A 23,385-nucleotide genomic window follows, 5' to 3' on the forward strand; every position below is an offset into this window, starting at 1 on the left:
TTATTCTGTACTGGTGAGGCCACATCTGGAGTACTGTGCCTAGTTTTGGACCCCCCACTATAGAAAGGATGTAGACAAGTTGGAGAGTCCAGTAGAGGGCAACAAAAATGGTTAGGTGGTGGGCTACATGACTTATGAGGAGAAGCTGAGGGAGCTGGGCTTATCTAGTCTAGAGAAGACTGAGGGGGGATTTAATAGCAGCCTTCAACTACTTGAAGGGGGACTCCAAAGAGGATGGAGCTGGATGGTTCTCAGTGGTGACAGATGACAGAACAAGGAGCAACGGGCTCAAGTTTCAGCAAGGGAGGTTTAGGTTGGATATCAAGAAAAACTCTGTCATTGGGCGGGTGGTGAAGCCCTGGAACAAATTGCCTTGAGAGGCTGTGGAATCTCCACCCGTGGAGGTTTTTAAGGCCCAGCTTGACAAACCCTGGCTGAAATGATCTAGTTGGCAATGCTCCTGCTTTGAGCAGGGGTTGGACTAGGTGACCTCCTAAGGTGCCTTGTAGCCCTAATTTTCTATGATTCTGGGATTCTATGACTATATGAAAGGCTGATCAGAAGCAGCCAGTGTGGAGTTACTAAGAACAAATTATGTAAAGCAAACTGGACAGAGGGTCTTGACCTCCATACAGGGTCAAACTGATCACCGTATTTGGGCTTGGGAAGGAATTTTATCCCATGGTCAGATGGAATGGACTGTAGGAGTGTTTACCTTCCTCTGTAGGGGAAGGCATGACCCTCTACTCAGGACCTCTTGAACATATACTGACATTTTATAGAAGCAGGACATTGGCTGCTGTCATTCCCCTACTTTACCTGTGTCAAGTCTATGTTGTGGTCAGGGTTGAGAGTAGTCTTATGCAGAGTTTAGAATATGGGTGTATGGGATGACTGTCATGGAGGACCCACAATATGAAAAACAAATGGTGGGAAGACGAGGCAAAGGACATTCAGCATCTCACTGACATCCACAATGCACACGTTTCTTCAGTGCCGCTCACCCCACATGGAAACATGTGTCCAAGCTGCAACAGAATCTGTCTCTCCCAGATGGGTAAGGTGTTCATATGTCCCACTTTAGCCAAGGTGGTCCTGGATTTCAGAAGCCAGTCCTGGCCAGCTGTTCAGAATTATAATGGGTGTCCCAGTATAGCAGGGCATGCGTCACAGTCTAGCCGGGAGTCAGAGCACTGTGGAGAGCCTTGAGGGTAGGCAGCTATGTTCTGAGGTCTGCCTGGCACACCACCTCCACCTCTACCAGCTTGTGAGAGTATTGGGGGAGGGGGGCATTGTCCTAGATTTCCCAGATTAATTACCCAGCTGTCTAGGATTTCCATATGGTCAGCCTACAGATAGGCCTTGTCAGCCATCTTTGGACCCACAGATAAAACAATCACAAACACCATCATGCTTGACTATGAGGGACTGCCAATGGTGGGATCCCATCCTGATGATGGGATGGTTTGGTTAGGGATGATCCTGCCTCAGGTGGGAAGCTGGACTGGAAGATGTCTGGAGGTACCTTCCAGCCCTACTTTTTTGTATGACTATTACTTTATGACAGACAATGTATTTAGTGAGATTTCCTTGTATGCGATTATAAGATGAAGGTCTTTATTCCCTATGCTGATTCAGGCACAAAATCTTGTTTTGTATATTAGTGAAACTAGAGAAAATGGAAATTAGTTGAGAGATTGTAAAAATAGTAAAGAACTAACTGAAAGGGAATGTCAACCAATAGTGATAAAAGAGGAGGTATCAGGAAGGAAGGAGGTTATTGCAACTGGAATTAGATGATGCGATATCTGCCATAGTATGGTACTGGGCTCAGTGATCCAAGGCATCCATTCCAGTCCTATGTTTCCATCCTTTATGAGAGACAATGAGGTTATGAACCTGGAACTGTACATGCCATGTTAGAGATGAGCTTTATTATTTCAAGTTCTACCACAAGGGACATTTCCTTTACTCTTTCCATAGTACCTGAAATGGTATGAGAATACAAAATCTTGCTCAAGCATGTTTATTTCAACATCAGTGGACATGTGTACTTGAAATGTTTACTGTGCAGTTGACTAATTAGCTGTGTAGTAAACATCTTGGCATCTGCATGTGTACCCCCAAACTAATTTACTCTGCATCAGGATAGTACTTGTAAATATGAATAAAAATGAATAACCTCCAGAGCTTATTGCTTCAGACTTAATTGCTCCAGAGGCATGTTAAAATAGCATGCCAGGGAGCAATGAACTCTGAAGCTGTGGGCGGGGGGGGAAAAGGAGGGGGGACAGATGCTGCAGGGGGAAGAAGTTGGGAAGGCAGAGGGCAAGAAACCCCTCTAGATTTATTTTCCCTGCGTAGCAGTGGGAGGGGCACAAAGTCAAGGCAAACCTCTCATAATTAGATTCTATACCTGGAAAATTATAACAAATTTATAATTTTTCCAGGTACATAATCTAATTATTGTGGGTTGTCTTATATTCAAGTAAATATGGCAATCATACAACAACTGTACACAACAACAGTGAAGAAATAAAAGACAACAGGCATTTGCAGATGACAGCCAATCAGAAAAAAATCATTGCTGCTTACCAGGGAGTACTGAAATTGCTTTAAAAGTCCTTAGTACCCTGAAAGTCCGAAGAGCTGAAATATTCTGGAGTGGTCCAATGAGGCTTATATACCTATAAGAGCATATCACCATTATTGAAATAACATGAGAGAAAATACCATTTAACTGAATAACAAGGAAGCGATATCATAAAGTGGTTTTAGATATCAACCTTTTTCTGGGCATATCTGAATGCAGAATATTTTAGGAAAACTAGCCATGTAATAAGGCAGCATTTCCCATACTGTGGGCTGTACACCCATGGGGGCATGAAAGGTTCTGGGGGAAGAGTGAGGCGGAGGGTGCAAAATACAGCAGCAATCAGTGGCACCTATTTCCTTCAGACAATTTGTGCACCATACTTGAGTCACCACTGATTCCCTTTCCCATGAATCTTGCCAGTTCCCCTGCTGCCAATTGCCACTGGCAAAAGGAATCAGCAGCAATTGGCAGGAGGGGAATTGTGGACGATCAGCAGCAAAGGAAGTGATGTCAGAGGCTGCAGGAGAGAGATGCAACAGTGTCCGACTTTACTACTGTGGGGCATAAATGCTGCAATAAGGGATTAGGTCAAATAATGTATAAACCAGGGGCAGGAATCAGAGCCGTCCCTTAGGTACCTAAATGGAACTCAGCGAGCTCGCTTAGGGGCTTCTATGTCACCATAAAAATTCAATTTGGATTCATATTCTTTATACTTCAGATGACAAGATTCTTTGGGTGAATCTGAATATAAGACAACCCACAGTAATTAGATTCTGTACTTGGAAAAATTATAAATTTGTTATAATTTTCCAGGTATAGAAACTAATTATGAGAGGTTTGCCTTGACTTTGTGCCCCTCCCACTGCTACACAGCGAAAATAAATCTGGAGGGGTTTCTTGCCCTCTGCCTCCCCAACTTCTTCCCCCTGCAGCATCACTCCCCACTCCCCCTTCCCTCCCCACCTGCCCTACTGGTACCCATCGCTCCCAACCCACAGCCCCCCACCCTCCAGGTTCCCCTCACTCCCAACCTGCAGCCCCCTGCCCCCGCAGCCCTGCTGGAAGGGGGCCCAGCTTCCAGGACCATAGTACCAGGGCCAGGGTCCACAGTTCCGTGCCCCGCTCCCAGCAGCATGCAAGTTTTGGTTGCCACTCACAAGAACTGGTGGCTGCTGTGGTAAGAGCAGATCACAGAGCCTTGCTCTGCCATCCCCCCATGGGCAGCATGGCTAGAGCAGAGCATGTGGTGGGGGGGGAACTTCCGCAGTGCCCACTGTGGGCTCAGGACTCCCTGCCCTGGTGTTCTTCCCCTAGGGGCCTCTGCTGCCCAGGGGGTAGGACCTGGTGCAGGAGGGCAGAGAGGCCCTGTGCCAGCCATGCCGCCATGATGAGGCACTCCCTGCCCACTCAGCAACAGCGAGGACAGTGGTATAGAGTTGTGCTCCCTGCTGCTGCCAGGTGGGCAGGCGGCACATCACCATGATAACGCAGCTGACACAGCACTCCTGGCAGCAGTGGCAGACCTGAGCCTCTCTGCCTTCCTGCATTGGGTTCCAGCTGCTGGGCTGTGGAAGCCCCGGGGGGGAGGGCAGCAGGGCAGGGGACCCTGAGCCCTGCAGTAGGCAGCCTGCATCTGTCATCTCTACACACATAAATATGTGGGGAGAACATGCCCTCCATGCCCCACTCCCCTGGAATGCACGCAGCATCAGGGAGCCAGCCCCACGCCCCCTGCAGATGAGCTGCCTGTGGCTCCCTCCCACTTCCCCAGCAGGGTCCTGTGGCTGTGCATTCATGCCTTAGCCCCAGGCCCCATGCACAGCCCCAGCTGAGCAGCACCCCCAGCCCCATCCTGTCTCCTTCCTTCCCTCTCTCACCCTCTCCCTTACCATGGGAGCCTCAATCTGCCCCCCTCCCCACAGACTGACCTCCAGGGAGCTGTGGGAGCTGCTCACCACACTGCCTGGCTGCCACATGCATGTATGCACATACGCATGCACATGCATGTGGCGCCTCCTGTGTCCCTCTTCTCCCAGCCACAAGCAGCCTGTTGCAGGCTGGAACGGTTCCAGCCTGCAAGGGGAAAACCACCATTTCCTGCATTTTTCTCTTTTAAAGGAGAAAATCTGTATTTTTCCACAGCGAACAGAAAACCCGGAGCACTGCTTATGAGTCACCTAGGATACTGACACTATTTAAACACATATTTTCTTACAATAATTGGGAAGTCGTTGTCATGCATTGATAAGTACTTTTAGGAATGTGAATTGAATGGTCATTAGAAATAACTTTAAACTATTTTACAAATAGTAATTTGTACGTTGATATCTTCTTCTCTACTTATCTTTGTTTAAACTGGGGTATCCTCTCTTGCCAGAAGTAAAGACTTAGAGAATTCTAGTTAGGCAGGCAAATTGTTTGCTAGATGCACTGAATTTAGAGTTTCAGAGGTAGCTCTTGATTTACATACTTACAAGACTCTTTACACAGCGCTATTCAGTTGCAAGTGTAGTTTCTCACATACCACGTCTCCAAATAAGACATAAGCCTTGTTCTTAGAAAGGAAGAATTAATTTCCCCCCCTAGAGTTATGAATGCATAGAACAGGGGTAGGGCTTAAGTGTTATCTCATTCACCCTCCCTTAATCAAAAGCTAAAAATCTGGCTGTTGCTTAGGACTGGTGCCCATGGGTGGATCTTTGATTCTGAAAAGGGCTAAAGAGAGCCTCCAGAACTGTGAACTAAGAGGAAAATGTTGCTGTTGCTGCTGCTGCGTGAAACCAAAGCAAAGTGCTTCTATAGAAAGCAGAAACTCAGCTTCTCTGATTAAGACACACCCCAATGTTGGGGGGCTGATTTCTTGTGGGGAGAAATGTGTGTGTAGTATGCGAGTCAATGTAGTACATAAAAACAAAAATGAGAAAAAAAACTTTCTCTCTCCTTTCTGTCCTAGACTGTATGAAAAATACCTTGATTAATTTATTGTTTTTGGATGAATAAATATGTTAGACTAGATTGTGAGCGTACATGCATGAAAGCTTTTGTTCTGTTACGTGAAAGAGATGAGCATTCACAATCATTTAGGTCTGATTGTGGTAAGGTTTGTGGTAATTCTTTCTTCAAGTAATGAGCTCTACAATGGACATGAGCAATTTGACCACAATCAGATTCCAAAGCATGTGGGATATCAGGCAAAGTAGCTTAATGGCACCTTAGCCCTTTTTCCTTAAGAGAAAAACAAATAGAAAGTTACTTACGTCATAACGATAACAATAAAGTCTAGGCAATCACACGGATCTCTAAGAAAAGTGAATTCATTCCAAACAAATCCTCTTGCCAATATTTTTATTGATATTTCGGCGGTGTAAATGCCAGTAAAAATGTAGCTGAGAAGTAAATTGTGCATGAAAATAAAGAGTGTTAGCACTTACTAGGAAAAGTTTCACAGACACATTTTATTTACATTTTAAGTTTCCAGGTGTGTGGAGGCAAGACATTTTAAAAAAAACTGGAAGTCTGTGTCTATATTACTGCCAGCACTACAATAAGTACAAGTTCTATGCAAGTTTCCATTCTGATTTTAGACACAATTACATCCATAATTGTGGGAAAATTTGTGCAAAAATGTCACTTTTCAAGACTGTTTAAAAAATAATAAACATTCCCTAAAAGACTTAGTGATGGAGTTGTTTGGTCATTTTTCATACAGATTTTTCATTATTACTACCTGGGAAAAGCCCAATTGTTATAACTGGAACTTTTCATGAAAATATATATACTCTGAATGTTCTTGTTAAGATTTCTCATGCCTAGTGTGGACTTTTCCTAGTGTGGGAAAAGGTAATCCCAGAATAGCCAAGAACCTAGTAATAAGATCTCAGTGGGGAAAACCTAGGTAACAAGTCTTTGCTTTGACTATTTCGGGAAGGAGAATATCTGCCCTGCTCTGGTTCTAAGGAAGATTGAGCATTTTTTTTACACAAAAGAGAATTCTTGTTTTATAGCATTGACTCCATTATCTTGAATGGCCTAGCAGGACTGTTCATCTCTCAAATATTTTAGGATAACCTAAGGAATGCCATCTCCAAATGGGTTTAAGGAAAAATGGAGCCTATCCTCCTGATACATCAGAGAGCAAAGTGAGTCAGCTCATAGAGAAAGGCATATGATGTAGCCCAGGTATGGCCAATCTACAGTACAGGTGCTCCAGATGGCATGGGCAGCCTCTGTGTGGAGCACACAGCTGATCAAGGAGGGAAGAAGGAGCACAGTGGAAGATAGGGCAGGGAGCACAAAGCAAACTAGCAGATCAGACATGGAGCACAAGGAAGAAAGCAGACAGAACAGCAGATTCTGTCTGCTTCCTTCCTAGACTCATAGAAAATTAGGATTGGAATGGACCTCAGGAGGTCACATCTAGTCCAATCCTCTGCTCAAAGCAGGACTATCCCCAACTAGATCATCTCAGTCAAGGCTCAGTCTAGCCAGGTCTTATAAGCCTCCGAGGATGGAGATTCCACAACCTCTCTGGTTCCAGTGTTTTATTACCCTCTTAGTGAGATAGTTCTTCCTAATATCTAACCTAAACTTCCCGATGCAACTTGAAACCATCACTCCTTGTTCTGCTGTCTGCCACCACTCAGAACAATATAGCTTCATCCTCTTTTGAACCCCACTTCAGGTAGTTGAAGGCTGCTAAATCCCCCCTCAGACTTTTCTCCAGACTAACCAAGCCCAATTCCCTCAGCCTTTCCTCATGTCATGTACCCCAGCCTCCTAACCATTTTGGTTACCCTCCCATGGATTCTCTGCAGTTTGTCCACAACCTTTCTGTAGTGGGGGCCCAAAACTGGACATGGTACTCCATATATGGCCACACCAGTGCTGAATAGAAGAGAATAGGCAGACAAGGTTCCTTGGGTAAATCAAGTATCTTTTGTTAAACCAACTAATATAGGGGAGTAATCACTTCCCTCAACCTACCAGCAACACTCCTACTAATGCAGCCCAGTACGCTGCTAGCCTTCTTCACAACAAGGGCACGCTGTTGGCTCACATTCAACTTATTGTCCACTGTACCCCCAGGTCCTTTTCTGCTGAGCTGCTGCTTAGCCAGTCAGTCCCCAACCTGTACTGGTGCAGGGATGTTCTGTCCTAAGTGCAGAACTTTGTACTTCTCCTTATGGAACCTCATGAGATTTCTTTTGGTGCAATCTCCAAATTATTGAGGTCTCTCTGAATCCTAACGCTACCCTTCAGTTATCTACTACTCTCCTCAGCTTGGACTGGGCAGGGAAAGAGAATAATAGTGGCACTTGGGTAGAGAGGAGGGCTAAGTTTTGGCATACCTGCCAAAAAGGTTGGCCTCCACTTGATTTAACCTAATTTGGGGTGCCACCGCAGTTTCATAGTTTCATAGTAGCTAGAGTCGGAAGGGACCTAGGTAGATCATCTAGTCCGACCCCCTGCCTTGGCAGGAAAGAGCACCGGGGTCAGATGACCCTGGCAAGGTGCTCATCTAACTTCCTTTTAAAAATCCCCAGGCTAGGAGCCTGCACCACTTCCCCTGGAAGCTGGTTCCAGGCCCTAGCCGCCCTGACTGTGAAGTAGCGCCTCCTAATATCTAATCTAAACTTACCCTCCGCCAGTTTGTGACCGTTATTCCTGGTCACTCCTGGCAGCGCACGGGGGAACAGGGACTCCCCCAATACCCGCTGATCCCCCCTGACCAGTTTGTAGCAGGCCACAAGGTCCCCCCTTAACCTTCTCTTGTGGAGGCTAAACAGGTTCAGGTCCCGTAGCCTCTCCTCATAAGGCCTGCCCTGCTGACCCCTGATCATACGAGTGGCCCTCCTCTGAACTCTTTCCATATCGTCCACGTCCCTCTTGAAGTGTGGCGCCCAGAACTGGACGCAGTACTCCAGCTGCGGCCTGACCAGTGCCGCATAGAGGGGGAGGATCACCTCCCTGGACCTGCTCGAGATGCATCTGTGGATGCATGACAGGGTACGGTTGGCCTTCTTGACTGCCTCCCCACACTGTCGGCCCATGTTCATCGTGGAGTCAATGACGACTCCAAGATCCTTTTCCAGTTTGTGCTGCCAAAGAACTCTGCTAAATATAGAAATTTCCAAATCTTCCCCAGAAGCAGGGAACCACGCCGCTATATCAGGTCCTAGTCAAGTGTTCAATGTCACCCAATATGTTCACCTTATTGAATCTACTACCACAACCTTTATTTTCCCTGCCTTGGAGAAGGGAAAGAATAAATAATAGCAGTAAATAGGAAGTAACTTACTCAGTGACATTGGATTGTTCTGAGGATGGAAATTGAGCCATGAGTATACAGTTAAGTACCACAACACAGATAATGAACAGAATGAACAATGTAAGAAATGAGTTAAGGAAAGATCATTATACTGTAGAATAGTAACAGAAATTCAAAAATGAACTCCGCACCATATTTAGAAAAAAAAATCCATTCTAGATTACTTCAGGACAGAGCCTATTCCACCTACTAGAAATCTGAGCATAATCCTATTCCACCCTGGTCAAAACCCTGAAAAATCATTAAACACAAAAGTGTCATAGATTCATAGATTTTAGGTTTGGAAGGGACCTATTAGATCATTGAGTCCAACATTTGTACCAATCTGTTCTTTGGATAGTTCCATGTGGGTCAGACTAAATGTGAAGGACACAAGAAAGGAAAGACTCGGAAAAAGTTTTTCCATCTTTCTCAAAACAACAGTCTTCAGTCAGGCTGCAGGAGATTTCATGGAGGGAGGAAGAAGTACATGTACATACAACCCTAATTAGGAGCTTAATATATGAAAATAATTTACTGAGTACTACTTAGTGTATATTCCACCTCCCAAATGAAATAACCACATCAACTAGATAGCTAACAAAATATTTTGAAAAATTGAATATAATCCTCTACAGATCTCCTTGTAAGATATATAAACTGTATCTGCTCAAGATTAGCTGCTATCGATTGTGAAATATGGAGTAACCTATATGAAATGGTAATTTTAATTACTTTATAAGACTTTGCAATGTTACATTGTTCTAATTTGCTACCTTATTAAAAAAATCCTATATCACCATATTTTCTCACATACCATGCGCACCTTTTTTTTCCAAAAAACAGTTGCTGAAAACTGAAGTGTAAATAGGTGAGAAAATTTGCTAAAAGCAGTTCCTGCTGCTTAAGCTTCTGAAGTTCCTGCCACTTAAGCTTCTGCTGGGCAAAAGTAAAAGTACAATCTGCACATGATCCACAGGGAGTGGAACAGTGAGCAGGCTCAGCTCTCTGGCTGCTGCTACTCGGTTACTTATAACAGGGAAAAAATCTTTTCCCTTCATTCTGCCTTTCAAAAAGGAGATGCATGTCTTACTGGGGTATCCTATGTACAGGAAAATATAGTATTATGCAGATTTCCTTTTTGGAACCTAAACTGCATCTCATGAGCTCTAACCACAGCATTGTGTATTATACTAGGACAAACTAGTCCTACATATTGACTACTATCTGCCACTCTCCAGATACCAAGATATTACCCTACCATCTTTCTGTTCTATTCCTTAACACCCCGCAAAGAGTTTGAGTGGCACAATAACGATGGAAGAAGAGATCTAATGAGGTATCCAAGTAGAAGAGATATTATAACATCCTATGAGTTCCGTGTCCTTTTAATCTAGCAAGGAGGATCAAAAATGCTCCTTCTTGGGTAAATCAGTTGCAAGTATTCTACAGCAAGCACTTCTTTGCTGATATCTGGGACTCTGAAAATAGGTCTGTTACTAAAAGAATGAGATGATAACAAGGATAACTATAAGTATATAATGGGCGTGCATCAGGAGCTAGGAGAACGTCTGTTCACCAGGGCAACCCAAGGGAAGACATGGTCTAATGGTCACAAACTCTGGGAAGAACATTTTAGGCTGGACATAAAAAAACACAAACTTCTTTACAGTTTATGTCCCCAGAACCTGGAATAGACTCTCCCCAGAAGTGGTGCAAGCACCTCCTGTGGACACTTTCAAGAAACAGTGGATTACTATCTTGCTGGCATCATTAGACCCCAGATGACTTTTTGCACCTTGGGCAGGGGCTGGACCCAATGATCTTGCGAGGAGGTCTCTTCCAGCCCTAATGTCTATGAGATCTATGAAATCTATAAAATTCCTCACTGAGCTTTTGAGGAAGTAGACTAGAAGATTCAATTTTCTAGAAGCTATGGAAAAAGTTGCATTTAAAATCTGTCCAAAAAACTTACCTCTAGATACTCAGACACTTATTAAACTGCTTGAACTCCATGCCCACCTGCTTAGAACCATTGCAGGTTACAGTGCTCAAGGCTATAAATTGATTTTTCCCTTGAAAGGAACTACATCTCATTTGCCTTTGACATAACAGCATTGGTGAAACAAACTTTGAAGTCATCCAAGGGACAGTTCTGGGTTTTTTTTCCCCCATCCTCTAGTTCTGGGACAGAAATTTGCCTTCCAAAAGGGTTATTTCCTTAAGCAGAGATGCCACTATGATATCTACTTTCAGAAATTTAACATTTTTCTTTATCTTTAGAAACCAAACTGACCTTTGGAAGCTACCTAACAGATATCCATTCCTCTCTGACAGCAACAACAACTTTAAAGGCATACAGCACAAGGAGCTGGCACAGGGCGCATGCTGCATGGGGTGCCTTGCCAGACTGGCTGTGTATACTGGTTCCAGCATGGCCTGATCTTGACTGGCCCAGAAGCCAACACGCAGAGCCAATCTGGTGTGGGAGCCATATGCAGCACAAATGGCATCGGGTCTGTGTGCCACATGCAGCACACAGAGGTGGGGCCAGCACATAGCCCAAGCAGCATGTAGGATTGGTCCAGAGACCTGTAGGCCATATGTTTGACAACCCTGCACTAGGCAATCTAATGGCCTCCATTTTTACACTTAAATATTGTTGGTTTAAGTAATTGTAGGTGCTATCTTGTAGCAATCACTTCAGTCAAGTGAACTTATTTCCACATGATTTAATTTGCACCTACAGTTCTGCAGGCACATAAACAGAAAAAAATGAAGGTTCTGTCTCCAACTTGAATTATCTTTCTTACAACAGTACCAGATATCTGACCAAAGCATTCATTCAATTTGTACTGAAGATCTTAACAACAGTGTGGACCATTTATTTCACTAGAAGTTTCTATGATGTTATCACAGCAGAAATATGCAGGACATTGAGGGAAAAGCCCTAACACAATTGAGTTGTCTGTACATGTTATTCAACTTGAAGCCTATAACAACAATAATATAAGAACTTAATCTCTGACTCATCAGAAAAACTCATCACATCTAATCTATTCTTCATCACTATTTGTACTAGATATACTGGGATTTAAATATTACTGATTTTGTAAAACAAAATCCAGTATAGCCTCTTAACAATGACATACTATTATATCACAGAGGCAAGGATTCCTTAGGGTATTATCTTTTACTGGACTAAGTGACTGCTTCTACACAAGATGTTTACTGCACAGTGTGCCCCTACCAGGTTGGAGTAAACTAATTAACTCCACAGCAGGCTAGTACTTGTAAATACACATGAGCTACTGTAAATACAAGTACTAGACTGCTGTGGAGTCTTTACTCTGTAGCATTGCATGTGTAGATGTTACCCTGGCTGGCTGGGGCACAAGGGTGTTTCAGTGCAGGGGCTGCCTGCCAGCTAGTCCCACACTGAAGCACTCTTGTGCTCCAGCCAGCCACTCAGCAGCACACTGAGTTGGAGGGAGCAGCCCCAAGCTGACAGGCTGACCCCCAAGGCCCCTTGCCAGCTGGAGCTGCTCCAACCTGGCTCTGGAATTTATTGTTTTGCATTAATTAGTCCACTGTGTAGCAGAAGAATATTTTACATTCAAAAGTTTATATAACCCTACTGCATAGTTGGCTCAGTAACTTATACCACACTAAGAAATCCTTGCCTCTTACATTAATTTCTGGACTTATCTGGCTACATCACTCTTATGCTAGTGTAATATTATATCAAAATTCACTTACATTTAATCCACTACAAATACAAGACTAGAATGAAGCAAAACAGAACAGTTTTTTTTCAAAAGAGTGTTAGAATAAGAATAACCAGTAAAAAGGATATGAATGGACCAAAATTTTAATTGCTGTCCTTCTGATAGGATTGAAAGGGCCAAATATGCATAAGGCAGGTTCTGCACTAAATCGAAAAATTATATTCTTGTTATTCAGTACCATAAAAGTCTATAATAGAAAGAAGCAAACAAAAAACAAACACAGCATTAGAAGTATATTAACTATATATAGTTTTTTTCCAGAAAGCAAACTAAGATTTCTTAAATGCCAACCCAGAATTGGAAATCATTATAGGTACGACTGATAGTTTTTATTATTTTATTTTTATTCTTTTATTTGTTGTTTTTACTTGGAGACAGAACCTAGCAATACCTATCTGCCCAATGGGCCAATTTAGCATTGTAAGATCATTCTTATCTCCTGGGAAAGAGACAAGAGAAAGAAATAATTATGATTCAAAACAAATCTCCAGACTCACTTTGTCAATGCAATTAAAAGATATTAAGTACAAGCCACATTTTGCTAGTTACTTATACTCAGTAGTTCCTTACTCCTGAAGTAGTCCCATTGAACCCAATGGGCTATTCGCAAAGTAAGGGTATGTACAGCCATTTTCCATACCCAGTCTACATTCATGTAGTTCACTTCAAGACAAGTGAAAATAAACTAAAAGCAGTGTGCGCAGCCATTCACCAGTGCTGGTAGTTGTGTGGGGAAACCAATGTAAGTAACTTGTGGGGTGGAGGCTGGCAGGTCCACAGGGGGTGTTGATGGTTTGAGGGCAGATCTGTGGGAGGAGGTTGCAGGGTTAAAAATAGCCCAGTCAGGGTTCAAGGGATGGGAATAGTGTAGCCCAATGGCTGCAGTGAGTGGCTGGGTTTTTCCAGGCCTGGGGCTGTGCTGCAAGTGCATACAGGCATTCGCAAGATCAGGTTAACCAGATCTTAACCTAAGGCCCCTCTACACATGCAAGTAAGGGTGTGATGTAATCTAATGCACAGTCCATAAAATTGCACCTTCTGCCGTGCCACGTGTGCATGGCAAGAGACGCAATTGTGGGATTGCAAATCAGATCCCATCACCACCTATTGCTGGTGCAGTGAAGCCTGTTTTATCTAAGAATAACAGCCTACAGCACAGGTTCCCAAACTTTTTCTTATTGCATACCTCTTCCAGAATTACCAGCTGCCTGAATACCCCTTCCAGTGTACATTTTATGATCCTTAAATGACTACTGTTATTATAATGAAAATTAAATCCACCATTACACAATTTCTCCCACATACCCCTCAAAGTTGTTTTGCATACCCCCAGGAGTACGTGTACCACAGTTTGGGAACCCCTGGCTTACAGAAACCCCTGAAGACAAACTGAATCTTGGAAGAACCCACACACTGTCATGGGTATTTGGTAATTACATACAAGAGGCAAGGATTTCTTCAGGTGATATCTTTTATTGGACCAACTACACAGTTGGGATAAAGTTAGACAAGCTTATGAATGCAAGACATTCAGAGACTCATAGATTCTAGGGTCAGAAGGGACCTCAACAGATCAAGTCTGACCCCCTGCCTAGACAGGAAAGAGTGCTGGGGTCAGATGACTCCAGCCAGATGCCTATCCAGCCTTCTCTTAAAGACCCCCAAGGTAGGAGAGAGCACTACCTCCCTTGGAAGCCCATTCCAAATTTTGGCTACCCTTACCATAAAGAAGTTTTTCCTGATATCTAGCCTAAATCTGCTCTCTGTCAGTTTGTGACCATTGTTCCTTGTTACCCCAAGAGGCGCCCTGGTGAACAGAGCATCTCTTATCCCACTGTTGGCTGCTCACCTCCTCCCCAAACTGTGCTACCCAGTGCGGTAGTCTGGGAGCTGACCCTGCCTGTGATAACTGAGGTAAAAAAGACTAGAACTTCAGCCTTTTCTGTATCATCAGTCACTAGGTTGCCTCCCCCATTCAGTAAGGGACCCACACATTCCCTGATCTTCCTCTTGTTACTGATGTGCTTGTAGAAACCCTTCTTGTTACCCGTCACATCCTTTGCTAGCTGAAACTCCAGGTGTGCTTTAGCACTCCTGATTTCATCCCTGCATGCCCAATCAATATTCTTATAAGACTCCCTAGTTGTTTGTGCAAGTTTCCATTTCTTGTATGCTTCCTTTTTGTGCTTTAGCTTATGAAGAATTCCCTGCTAAGCCAAGCTGGTCTCCCCCATACTTGCTACTCTTCCTGCCCATTCCTGTGCCCTCACTAAGCTTTCGTTAAAGTACAGCCAGCTCTTCTGGACTTCTTTCTGCCTCAGACTGGCCTCCCATGGTATCCTGCCCATGAGTTTCCTGAGCAAGTCAAAGTCTGCTTTTTTGAAGTCCAGGGTCCTTACTCTGTGGCTCCCCTTTCTTCCTTTCCTCAGGATCCTGAACTCAAACATCTTATGGTTGCTGCTTCCCAAGTTGCCATCCATTACTACATTCCCTGCCAATTCATCCCTGTTTTTGAGCAGCAGGTTAAGAAGAGCATGGCCCCTAGTTGGCCTCTCCAACACTTGCACCAGGGAGTTGTCTCCAACTTTACACTTTGCAAAAGAAAATCTGATTGCGTAAATTGAAAGTCAGTTGCCCTCTTATATTTGATTTCAAGTTTCTTCTTTCTCAACAGAAACATGTAATGCACACTCTATTATATTACAATAGAATATTAATTTACTATTTATAAAAACATATATCCATTTCTAACAGCAAGGCCTGGAAATTCTGTAATAGGTTTACGTGTTGTGTGTTGTTTTCTCCTTAGCTTTCCTGAATTATTATAAAAGTAACTGTAGCAAAACCGTAACTCAAATGTGACTAACAGCAATTAGAGAAAAGCTATTAGCACTACAGTAATCTCAGTCCAGAGAACTCACATGGATTTCATAGGGAAGCAGCTGAATGACAGAACACAGTATAATTTTCATCACAAACTATTTTTTGTTGATATGATGTATTATATTTTCATACTCAATATAGTTTGATCAGTGGGCTTTAAAATTAACCTTTCATTTTACCAAGTTAATTTTGAATCTACCATAAGAACTTTAAGCCAACAAAGAATAGTAATGTACTGACTTCTGGTTCAAGAAGGACCAAAAAAAGAATTACAGTCTTAAAAGTTAAAAAGGCAGCACCCTCTTAACAGGATTTGCTTTAACCTTGTGGTCACTGTAGTAAGGATCAAGATCCTCCAATGGTACTCCAACAAGCTCCGGTGCAGGTTTTCCATAGATAGTAGGCAATTTGTTGCAAGCTTTTAGATCCAGCTGGGGAGAACATTGTTCTTCTTTGACCTGCTGACTGTTGTCATCCTGCTTGGTTTGAGTTTGTTTTGCTTTTTTCTCAGCAATTCTATTCTCAATTTCAAACAATGAATTAGGAGTGAAACGGCGGAAACCATAAGCAGCAGCTAACAAAAGACTGGGGTCCATTTTTGTGTTCTGTTTTTTCCACACTCAGTATCTCAAATAACTGGACGAGAGACAAAAAGAATGTTACCGGATTAAGACATTACAATATAGAAACTAACAGAGAAACACTACTGGAGTTAAGTACAGGTTAACTAGCTGTATATTAATATCTTGCTGTTAAATCAACAGGTAAAAATAAAACTAAACTAATAAGAATCATATTCCCAGAAGACAGAGTAATCTTTATGGTCTTAGTTTTAGATTTAAGTGCAAGTAACGGATTCTGAATACATTTGGTAGGACTAAGTTTCAAAGGCCCCTGGTAGTTGCTACATTTATCCAGCAATTGACACTGTGCTTCCTGCAGCCCCCTTTGAAGCTCCAGGTGCATGGAGAGCCCAAGACCGGGGATCAGTTCCCAATGCCATGCTTTCTCCCTTTTAAGGTCCCAGGTCATAAGGAGCCAGGGATCCAGGTCCCTGTTCTCAGGCCTCCCATTCCAGTGGACACATTGCAACCTGCAATGCATGTCCAGCATGGCAAGATGTGCATTTTTTGGAATGCAGAATAAAATGTGTTATATCCATCACATAATTAAATTAATGCCTGCCAGGGGCCTAAAAGAGATCATTTGCAATCTTTTCCCTGGGAAATGGCAGAATCACATCTGTGTTAGTGCCCTGAGAAGCGCCTAGTATTTTGTGTGTGTGTGTCACACTGCTATACAAGAGGCATTACATCTCACCCCTATTCTTTTTGCAAAGAGTATTTAATTTAAGGCCTTGTTACACCTTACATATGGTCCTAGTTATGTCTGTAAACTGCATCCAACTGGAGGGCCTAGTAGTAACATGGTGGGGCTACTTGTGGCAGGGTAGCTCCTATAAAATACCCCAAGGTTGCAACCTCCACAGTTAGATGAGTATAGGGGACCTCACAACCCTAGCCCCCACTGCCTTGGGAGTACTCCTTGGCTGGAGAAAATCTAAAGCACATCACCCTGACAGAAATGAGCCCTTGCTAAGGGATTAGGCAGTCAACAGCAATTCTTATCTGTTGTCATTGTGGCACTGAATGTCTGTACTCAGTCTGGCCTTTAGAATCTGTCTCAATAGTCTGAAGGCTGGGGTGGGGGGGTGTTCTTGGGCAGCCTCTACTCCTCCATACCCTTGCCTAGCTGTTGAAGGTCTTGGTGTGGTGGTTGCAGGACACCATACAAGAGGATTCATCTTCAGGCACCGGACTAGACTTCTTATACTTGCACCACTGTTAGAAATGCACAGCCTGCATTTCTCTTGATAGAAAGAAATGCTACTCAAGGTTTCTTACCTCCCCCCAGCTTCTCCCTAGTCTTTCTCATGCTGATTACAGAAGCTGGAATTCAATTATCTGTGTCCTTGAAAGGGGGAGGGATTTGAACTCTTGGCAACCTGTTGTAGTTTCTGGGCATGCTTAATTAGCTGATGCATATTTACCTCTCCGCCCTGCATACTTAAGTAGCTAATTATACTATACATGCGATGTATGTAGTAATGTAACTACATGTATGCTTGTATGAAACGGAAGTAGCTGTAAGAGTTCCGGTGTCTCCAGGGAACCCAGGGAAGGGTTAACCTGCCTGCACACGTGCTTAGGAGAGAGAAGATAAATTCCACTTGCAAATACCGATGTGGCTGTGCAGGCAGGTTAACCCTTCCCTGCCTGCTCCCTGGGACAGACAGTGTGGTTAGCTGGGATCTGGGATGCTGGGAAGGGGCAGTGGGCCAGATCCAGGCCAGCAGGGGAGGAGGGTGCAGGTGGAGTGTTTACACTAAGGTGTCACCTGGAGTGGCAACATTTTAGTAACAAGAGCTGAGTAATATGGATCAGAGATAATCCTTCCCTAGACTGGCATAACTTTGAGCTACATAACAAGTGCTTAAAACTAGTTTCAGGTGTTAATGTGTGCACAATCCAGGTGATAAGAACTCCAGGAGCTGCCCAAAATTACTGTGTAGTAAGGCCCTTAGTATCTAGTATAATGGGTTGCTTGTACATGCCATGGGGGTTTAATTCTCCCTAAATTGAAACTGTGGGTTTTTTAAAACCCATTGTTTCCACCATTTCAATTTAGGAAGAATTAAACCAAATTAAACCCCAATGGCATGTACACAAGGTTGGGGGCTCAATCTTTACCTGCCTCTCCAGTGGCTGGGTGAGGGGCTGAGCTGCTGGCAGGCCAAGTGATCCCTGAGCAGTGTAGGGGCCCAGTGCTTCCTTCCATGACTGCAGGGGAAATGGGTGCTTTCAAGGGGCAGCACCCACCCACTGGCATCCAGCCTGGGCAGTCCCAGGGGGCACTGTAGCCGTGGACAGAAGCACCAGGCCCTCAAGCAACTCAGGCAGGCAGGCAGGTTCCAAAAAAAAAAAAAAGATCAGGCTCCTTGCCACTTTTTTTTTTTCTTCAGTCAAGCCTGCTAGGCTAGCCTGTGCAGGCTGCCACCAGGTTGCACAGCCCCCGAGCTGTGTGGGGCCTGGTGCTTCCCTCTGCGGTTGCAGCTCCCCCCAGGACCACCTGGGCCAAGTGCCAGTGGGTGGGAGGCACGGGGGGGGGGGGGGACCACTACCGCAGAGGAAAGCACCGGGTTCCCCCCGCAGTTCAGGGGCTGTGACTTGGTGGCAGCTTCCCCCCTCCACCACAGCAGAGGCAGGTAGGCTCCAGTACCCCTGCACCATCCCTGCCGCCTTCCTGCCACCTGGGACCACTCAGAAATAGCTGGCTTGCCCCTGGGGTGGCTGGGTATACTGGTGGCAAGAGAAGATAGCAGGGACAGTGCACAGGGCACTGGAAGCCTGCCAAGCCATGAGCAAGTTGGCTTCCAGCACCCTGTGCACTGTTGCACTTTGTTAGGTAGCAAACTAAAACACCTCGGAGGCAATTTATCTTGCTACATTACAAAGTCATTTAAATTGGAATACGCCACCGAGCATACAAACAGCAATTCCATTGAAGCAGTGCAAAAGGGCATTTAACCCTCTTTAAAGGCCAATTTTGTGGCATGTACAAAGGCCCATGAAACTTAAATTATCTGAAGTGGGAGTTATACAGTCCTACAGCAACTCTTATACTGCGAACAGGACAATTACCTACAGATCATGGGCTATCAACTTTTCTTCCAGTGTGTACCCCTGCAGTATCACCAGCCAGATGTCTATTCTCCAGGATGCATGCTTCTCCTTTGCTAGCAAGTATAGAAGTTGCCCACAATATATAAAATGGTGCAATTTGGTGCAATATATACTGTGCAAGTTGTATTGTTTAAAAGACCAGCATCCTCCACAATACTCACCTAATTTTTAAATCCAGTGGGGAATAAGATAATTAAAGAAAAAAAATGTCTCATGCAGAGCCTCTACTATTGGAGAGATCTTCAAAATGAGCAAGAAAAGCCTGCCATCTTACCTTGAAAAGACATGGATTTTGAGCCACATTGACAAAACTTCCCAAACACTACGATTTACAAGAAACTACTGGAAAGAGAAGATATAGAAAATGCCATTACACCCTTCAGAATACCAAAATAAATAAATAACAGACCTTGATGATTATGGTGAAAATGTCTACAAAAACCTTCCCCCAAAAGTGCATTCAGAACCATTTTCATTAGAACACTAAAATACTGCAACAAAGAAACTGCATTAATATAGAATTTCTCCAATACAAATTACATGTTCACTAAGGTAATGACTAATCACTAAAGACAATGACTAATCACTTTAAAGTTGTAAAAATGAAAATGAAACATGGATTCAAACCTTACATGCAGCTCCTGAATTCAGCTTCACTTGGTAAAGCCCAGAAATATTTTTCCAGCTCTCTAGTGCTCCCATCAAGGGCATACTTTATTAGTAGTATTGCGCTACCAATCAGACCATTAGCCAATACAGTATACAATATTTCAACAAAAACAGTCACCGTCAGTAAGACTTTGTCTTCAATTGTGAGTATTTAAATAAGAAACCTAATCATAAAATAAAGGGGATGAAACGAAAATCAACAAAATCCACAGGCAGGTTTTGTCACTAGACATAGTAGGAAGAACAGGAAGCATTCAAATGAATGTTTCAACAAGAGTCCTATTATTTCTTCAGTTTCTACCTCTCATACTTCCAGCAAACTTGTTTTGACCTTTGACGCACTCTTCCAATATCATTTAAAGGAGGAGCGAAATCAAATTTTTTTCTACATAGTTAAAAAAAAAATAATACAGAACACTGATTCTCCAGAACCAGATATTTCCGAGTCATTTCTAAAAATATCTAATATATTAAATCACAGATGCCATTCACACCACTTCAATGCATTTAACAAAAGCAGTTCTTCCAGCTATACCACTGAAGTTATAATTACCATACCATTTACCAATACCATAAAAAATACATACAGGTCAACTATGTTAATTATCTCTAAACACAAAGATATAGGGCATCATAACTTCCTTGCGCAGTTTGGTAAACATTTCTAAGAGTCTAGATTTTTCCTCTCATGTGTTCCATAGGACCATTGCTAAATGACAGAATAATAAATTATTTTAATTCTTTCAGATTCCAGACTTTTCACTGTTTGAAATAGTTCAGTCATAATGGAACATCTTTGGAAGTTGTAAACATCTCCAAGGTTGACGTTCTGTTTGCCTATGAATAGACTGCAACCTATTGTATATACATTTTTTAAAATAACTGGTATAGCTTGTCTGATACATAGAATGAAACACCCAACTACCATCAGCAAAAACACCTACAAAACAAACTGGTTACAAACATAGAATACAGATTAGAAAAAAAAAAAAATCAGAAAATAGCTTTATAAAATGGGCTACAAGTTCTTTCTTTTCTGCACACCAAGATAAGAGGGACCCAAATCCAATTTAATGGAGTAAATGAGAGTCAATATTATGTTGAACATAATAAAATTAATTAAATTCCCTTACCCTTCACTGGAGAACAAAGAGTAAGTATATTTTTCTTGGAATAATGAACTATTGGATCACATATTGTCTATATACATATTGATTACAAAAATCAGCCTGTTAGTTCTCTGTGAGACACCATCAAAAGTGCAAAACAAAGATAGCTACCTGGTGACACAGTAATAAAATAATATTAATAAATACCATTAATAAAGAAAAATATCACCCTGTCCTAGCTAACCTCAGAAGATCAAATGGTTCCATTGTGTTAACTGTTCATTTTGTCTAACACCTATAACAGTTGAACTTTCTAGACCAATACAGCTAATCAAAATACAGGAGCAAATTACAGCTTAGTTTAGATAGTGCTAAAACTAATTTAAGGAGTATTGGGTATCAGTCAGTAAACTAGTAATAACATACAAAAAAACAAGACAAAAATAACTGGAAATTAAAATTAAGATGTCAACATCTAGAAAGCTATGCTCCTATAACAGAGAAACTAAATCAATATCTTCATTTTAACAGAAGTTTAACCAACCCATTTACCAACAATGTTATCTATATATATAACTATATCACATCTACCACCTCTTTGCTTGCATGCATATAATACTTGCATATTTTCCCAAATACTTACCCAGAAATATTTCTATAAAATGAAAGCATTTTACATGAAAGGTTTGCAATATTACAGGTTTCTCATACTGTACTGAGAAAATTATTTGTTAAAAACAAAAAGACTTACATTTTCCCTCTCTAAACAAGAGACTCTAGATTCATACTATATTAAAAGAGGAACAAATTTTATCCCAGTTAACATCTGCTTAGAAGAAGAAAATCCTCATTGTGTTGCTATTTCTAATGCCTTTTGAAAAACTTCGTGTCTGTTCTAGCTACTCCAGGAAATGTAATTTGTATTGGCTGGTTTGGGTGGGGAAGGAGAGGGAGGAGCTTGCTGTTATCTTAAAAAGTAATAAATGAGGTTTACAAGATCTAATTGGCAACACTGTAACTTGACAAAAGGTGCTATTTCTGCATGATAACCATTTAGATGTTACTCAATTACTTTACCTCCAAAAAAACCATAGCAGCATTAATACAACAAAAACATAACAAAAGAAGTTTGAACAAAGTATGTAGAAAAAACAAAAACCTGTTTTTCACTCACCTCTGTGTATATATAGTACGTTTTCTTTGTATAAGTATAACAAGTTCTTGCAAGTAATATAATATGCATTTTCTGAAATTCCTTCACTTTCCTACCTCACTTTAATAAACACATGATGCACAACATAGAATTTCTACCTTAAACTCATCATAAACAAACAGTAAAAGATACTATAATATTCATTGGGGGAATTTAAATGTGTGGGATGTGTATCAATACAAATGCTACCTAAAAGCTTTTAAGTAGCAGGGGAAGTTTTCTGTCAAATATTATCATATGTTGAAAAATCTGATAACTGAACACAACAAAAAGGGGAATGGATGAGGAATAGACCGCATATAATTACTATTATTCTTATCATTATCAGAAGATATGCTTTAAGCTTTATAAACCAAGTTCAAATATAATGTAGGTTAATCTAAAAGACACTAAACCAGAGCATAAAACAATTCAAAACTAGGTACTATCACAGCCTTGTTAACAAATACATGAATAGTTCAATTTAGAGTTTTAAAACACTCAGCCATATTTGGCTTTAACCTATATTTGAGAACTTGACAGCTCTCTTAAAAATAAGTTAGCTGAGAAACTTCTCTTAGCACCACATGTAAGATGCTGGTGAGCAGTTTGCTAAATATTTTTATTTCTTTCTACATTTATTCCAACAGCTCCCACTACTGTCCAAAGATTACTTTGCTCTTTATCAGTTAGGTTCAAAATCTTGTTAGATGAAAATTTAGTGGCATGCCATTTTTTTTGCTGACAGTTTATGTTTGAAGAACTATATCGTCTCTATAAGCAAGGTCAATAAGGAGAGGAGAAGATAGGAAAAGTTGATCAAACATTTGCCTAATGTATACCCTGTCAGGGGAACAAAAACATTTTTTTAAAGAATAAATATGGTATTTTGTCAGACATATTACAAAAGCAAGCCATTCTTATTTGAAGCATAATATATTGGCAATCCCTCTCAGTAGAGAATGATTGTTTTGCATGATTGCTCCGTCTCTGGGTCCAAAGATAGCTGATGAGGATGATCTGGGATCAACAGACTCCACTGCAACTCAGGCACGTTTCTGTGAGGGGTAGATGGCTCTAGATTCTTGATTCGGT

At 42.1% G+C, this 23,385-nt stretch overlaps 1 protein-coding gene across 1 annotated transcript in view; it reads right to left on the reverse strand.

The window, feature by feature from the left end:
• The window catches only part of LOC149865103 (sodium channel protein type 5 subunit alpha-like), a 119,496-nt gene extending 99,827 nt beyond the window's left edge, over nucleotides 1–19,669 (reverse strand). Inside the window, 6 exon segments of the mRNA XM_090049818.1 lie at nucleotides 2,596–2,687; nucleotides 5,857–5,985; nucleotides 8,898–8,987; nucleotides 12,763–12,881; nucleotides 15,901–16,213; nucleotides 19,595–19,669. Of these exon segments, the coding sequence (XP_089905944.1) occupies nucleotides 2,596–2,687; nucleotides 5,857–5,985; nucleotides 8,898–8,987; nucleotides 12,763–12,881; nucleotides 15,901–16,173 (703 nt within the window). The 5' untranslated portion in view covers nucleotides 16,174–16,213; nucleotides 19,595–19,669.
• Between the last annotated feature and the right edge of the window lie 3,716 nt (nucleotides 19,670–23,385).

The sequence above is a fragment of the Crocodylus siamensis genome, chromosome 5 (assembly GCF_052110815.1).
Source record: "Crocodylus siamensis isolate JL-2025a chromosome 5, ASM5211081v1, whole genome shotgun sequence".
NCBI classification, from domain to species: Eukaryota; Metazoa; Chordata; order Crocodylia; family Crocodylidae; genus Crocodylus; species Crocodylus siamensis.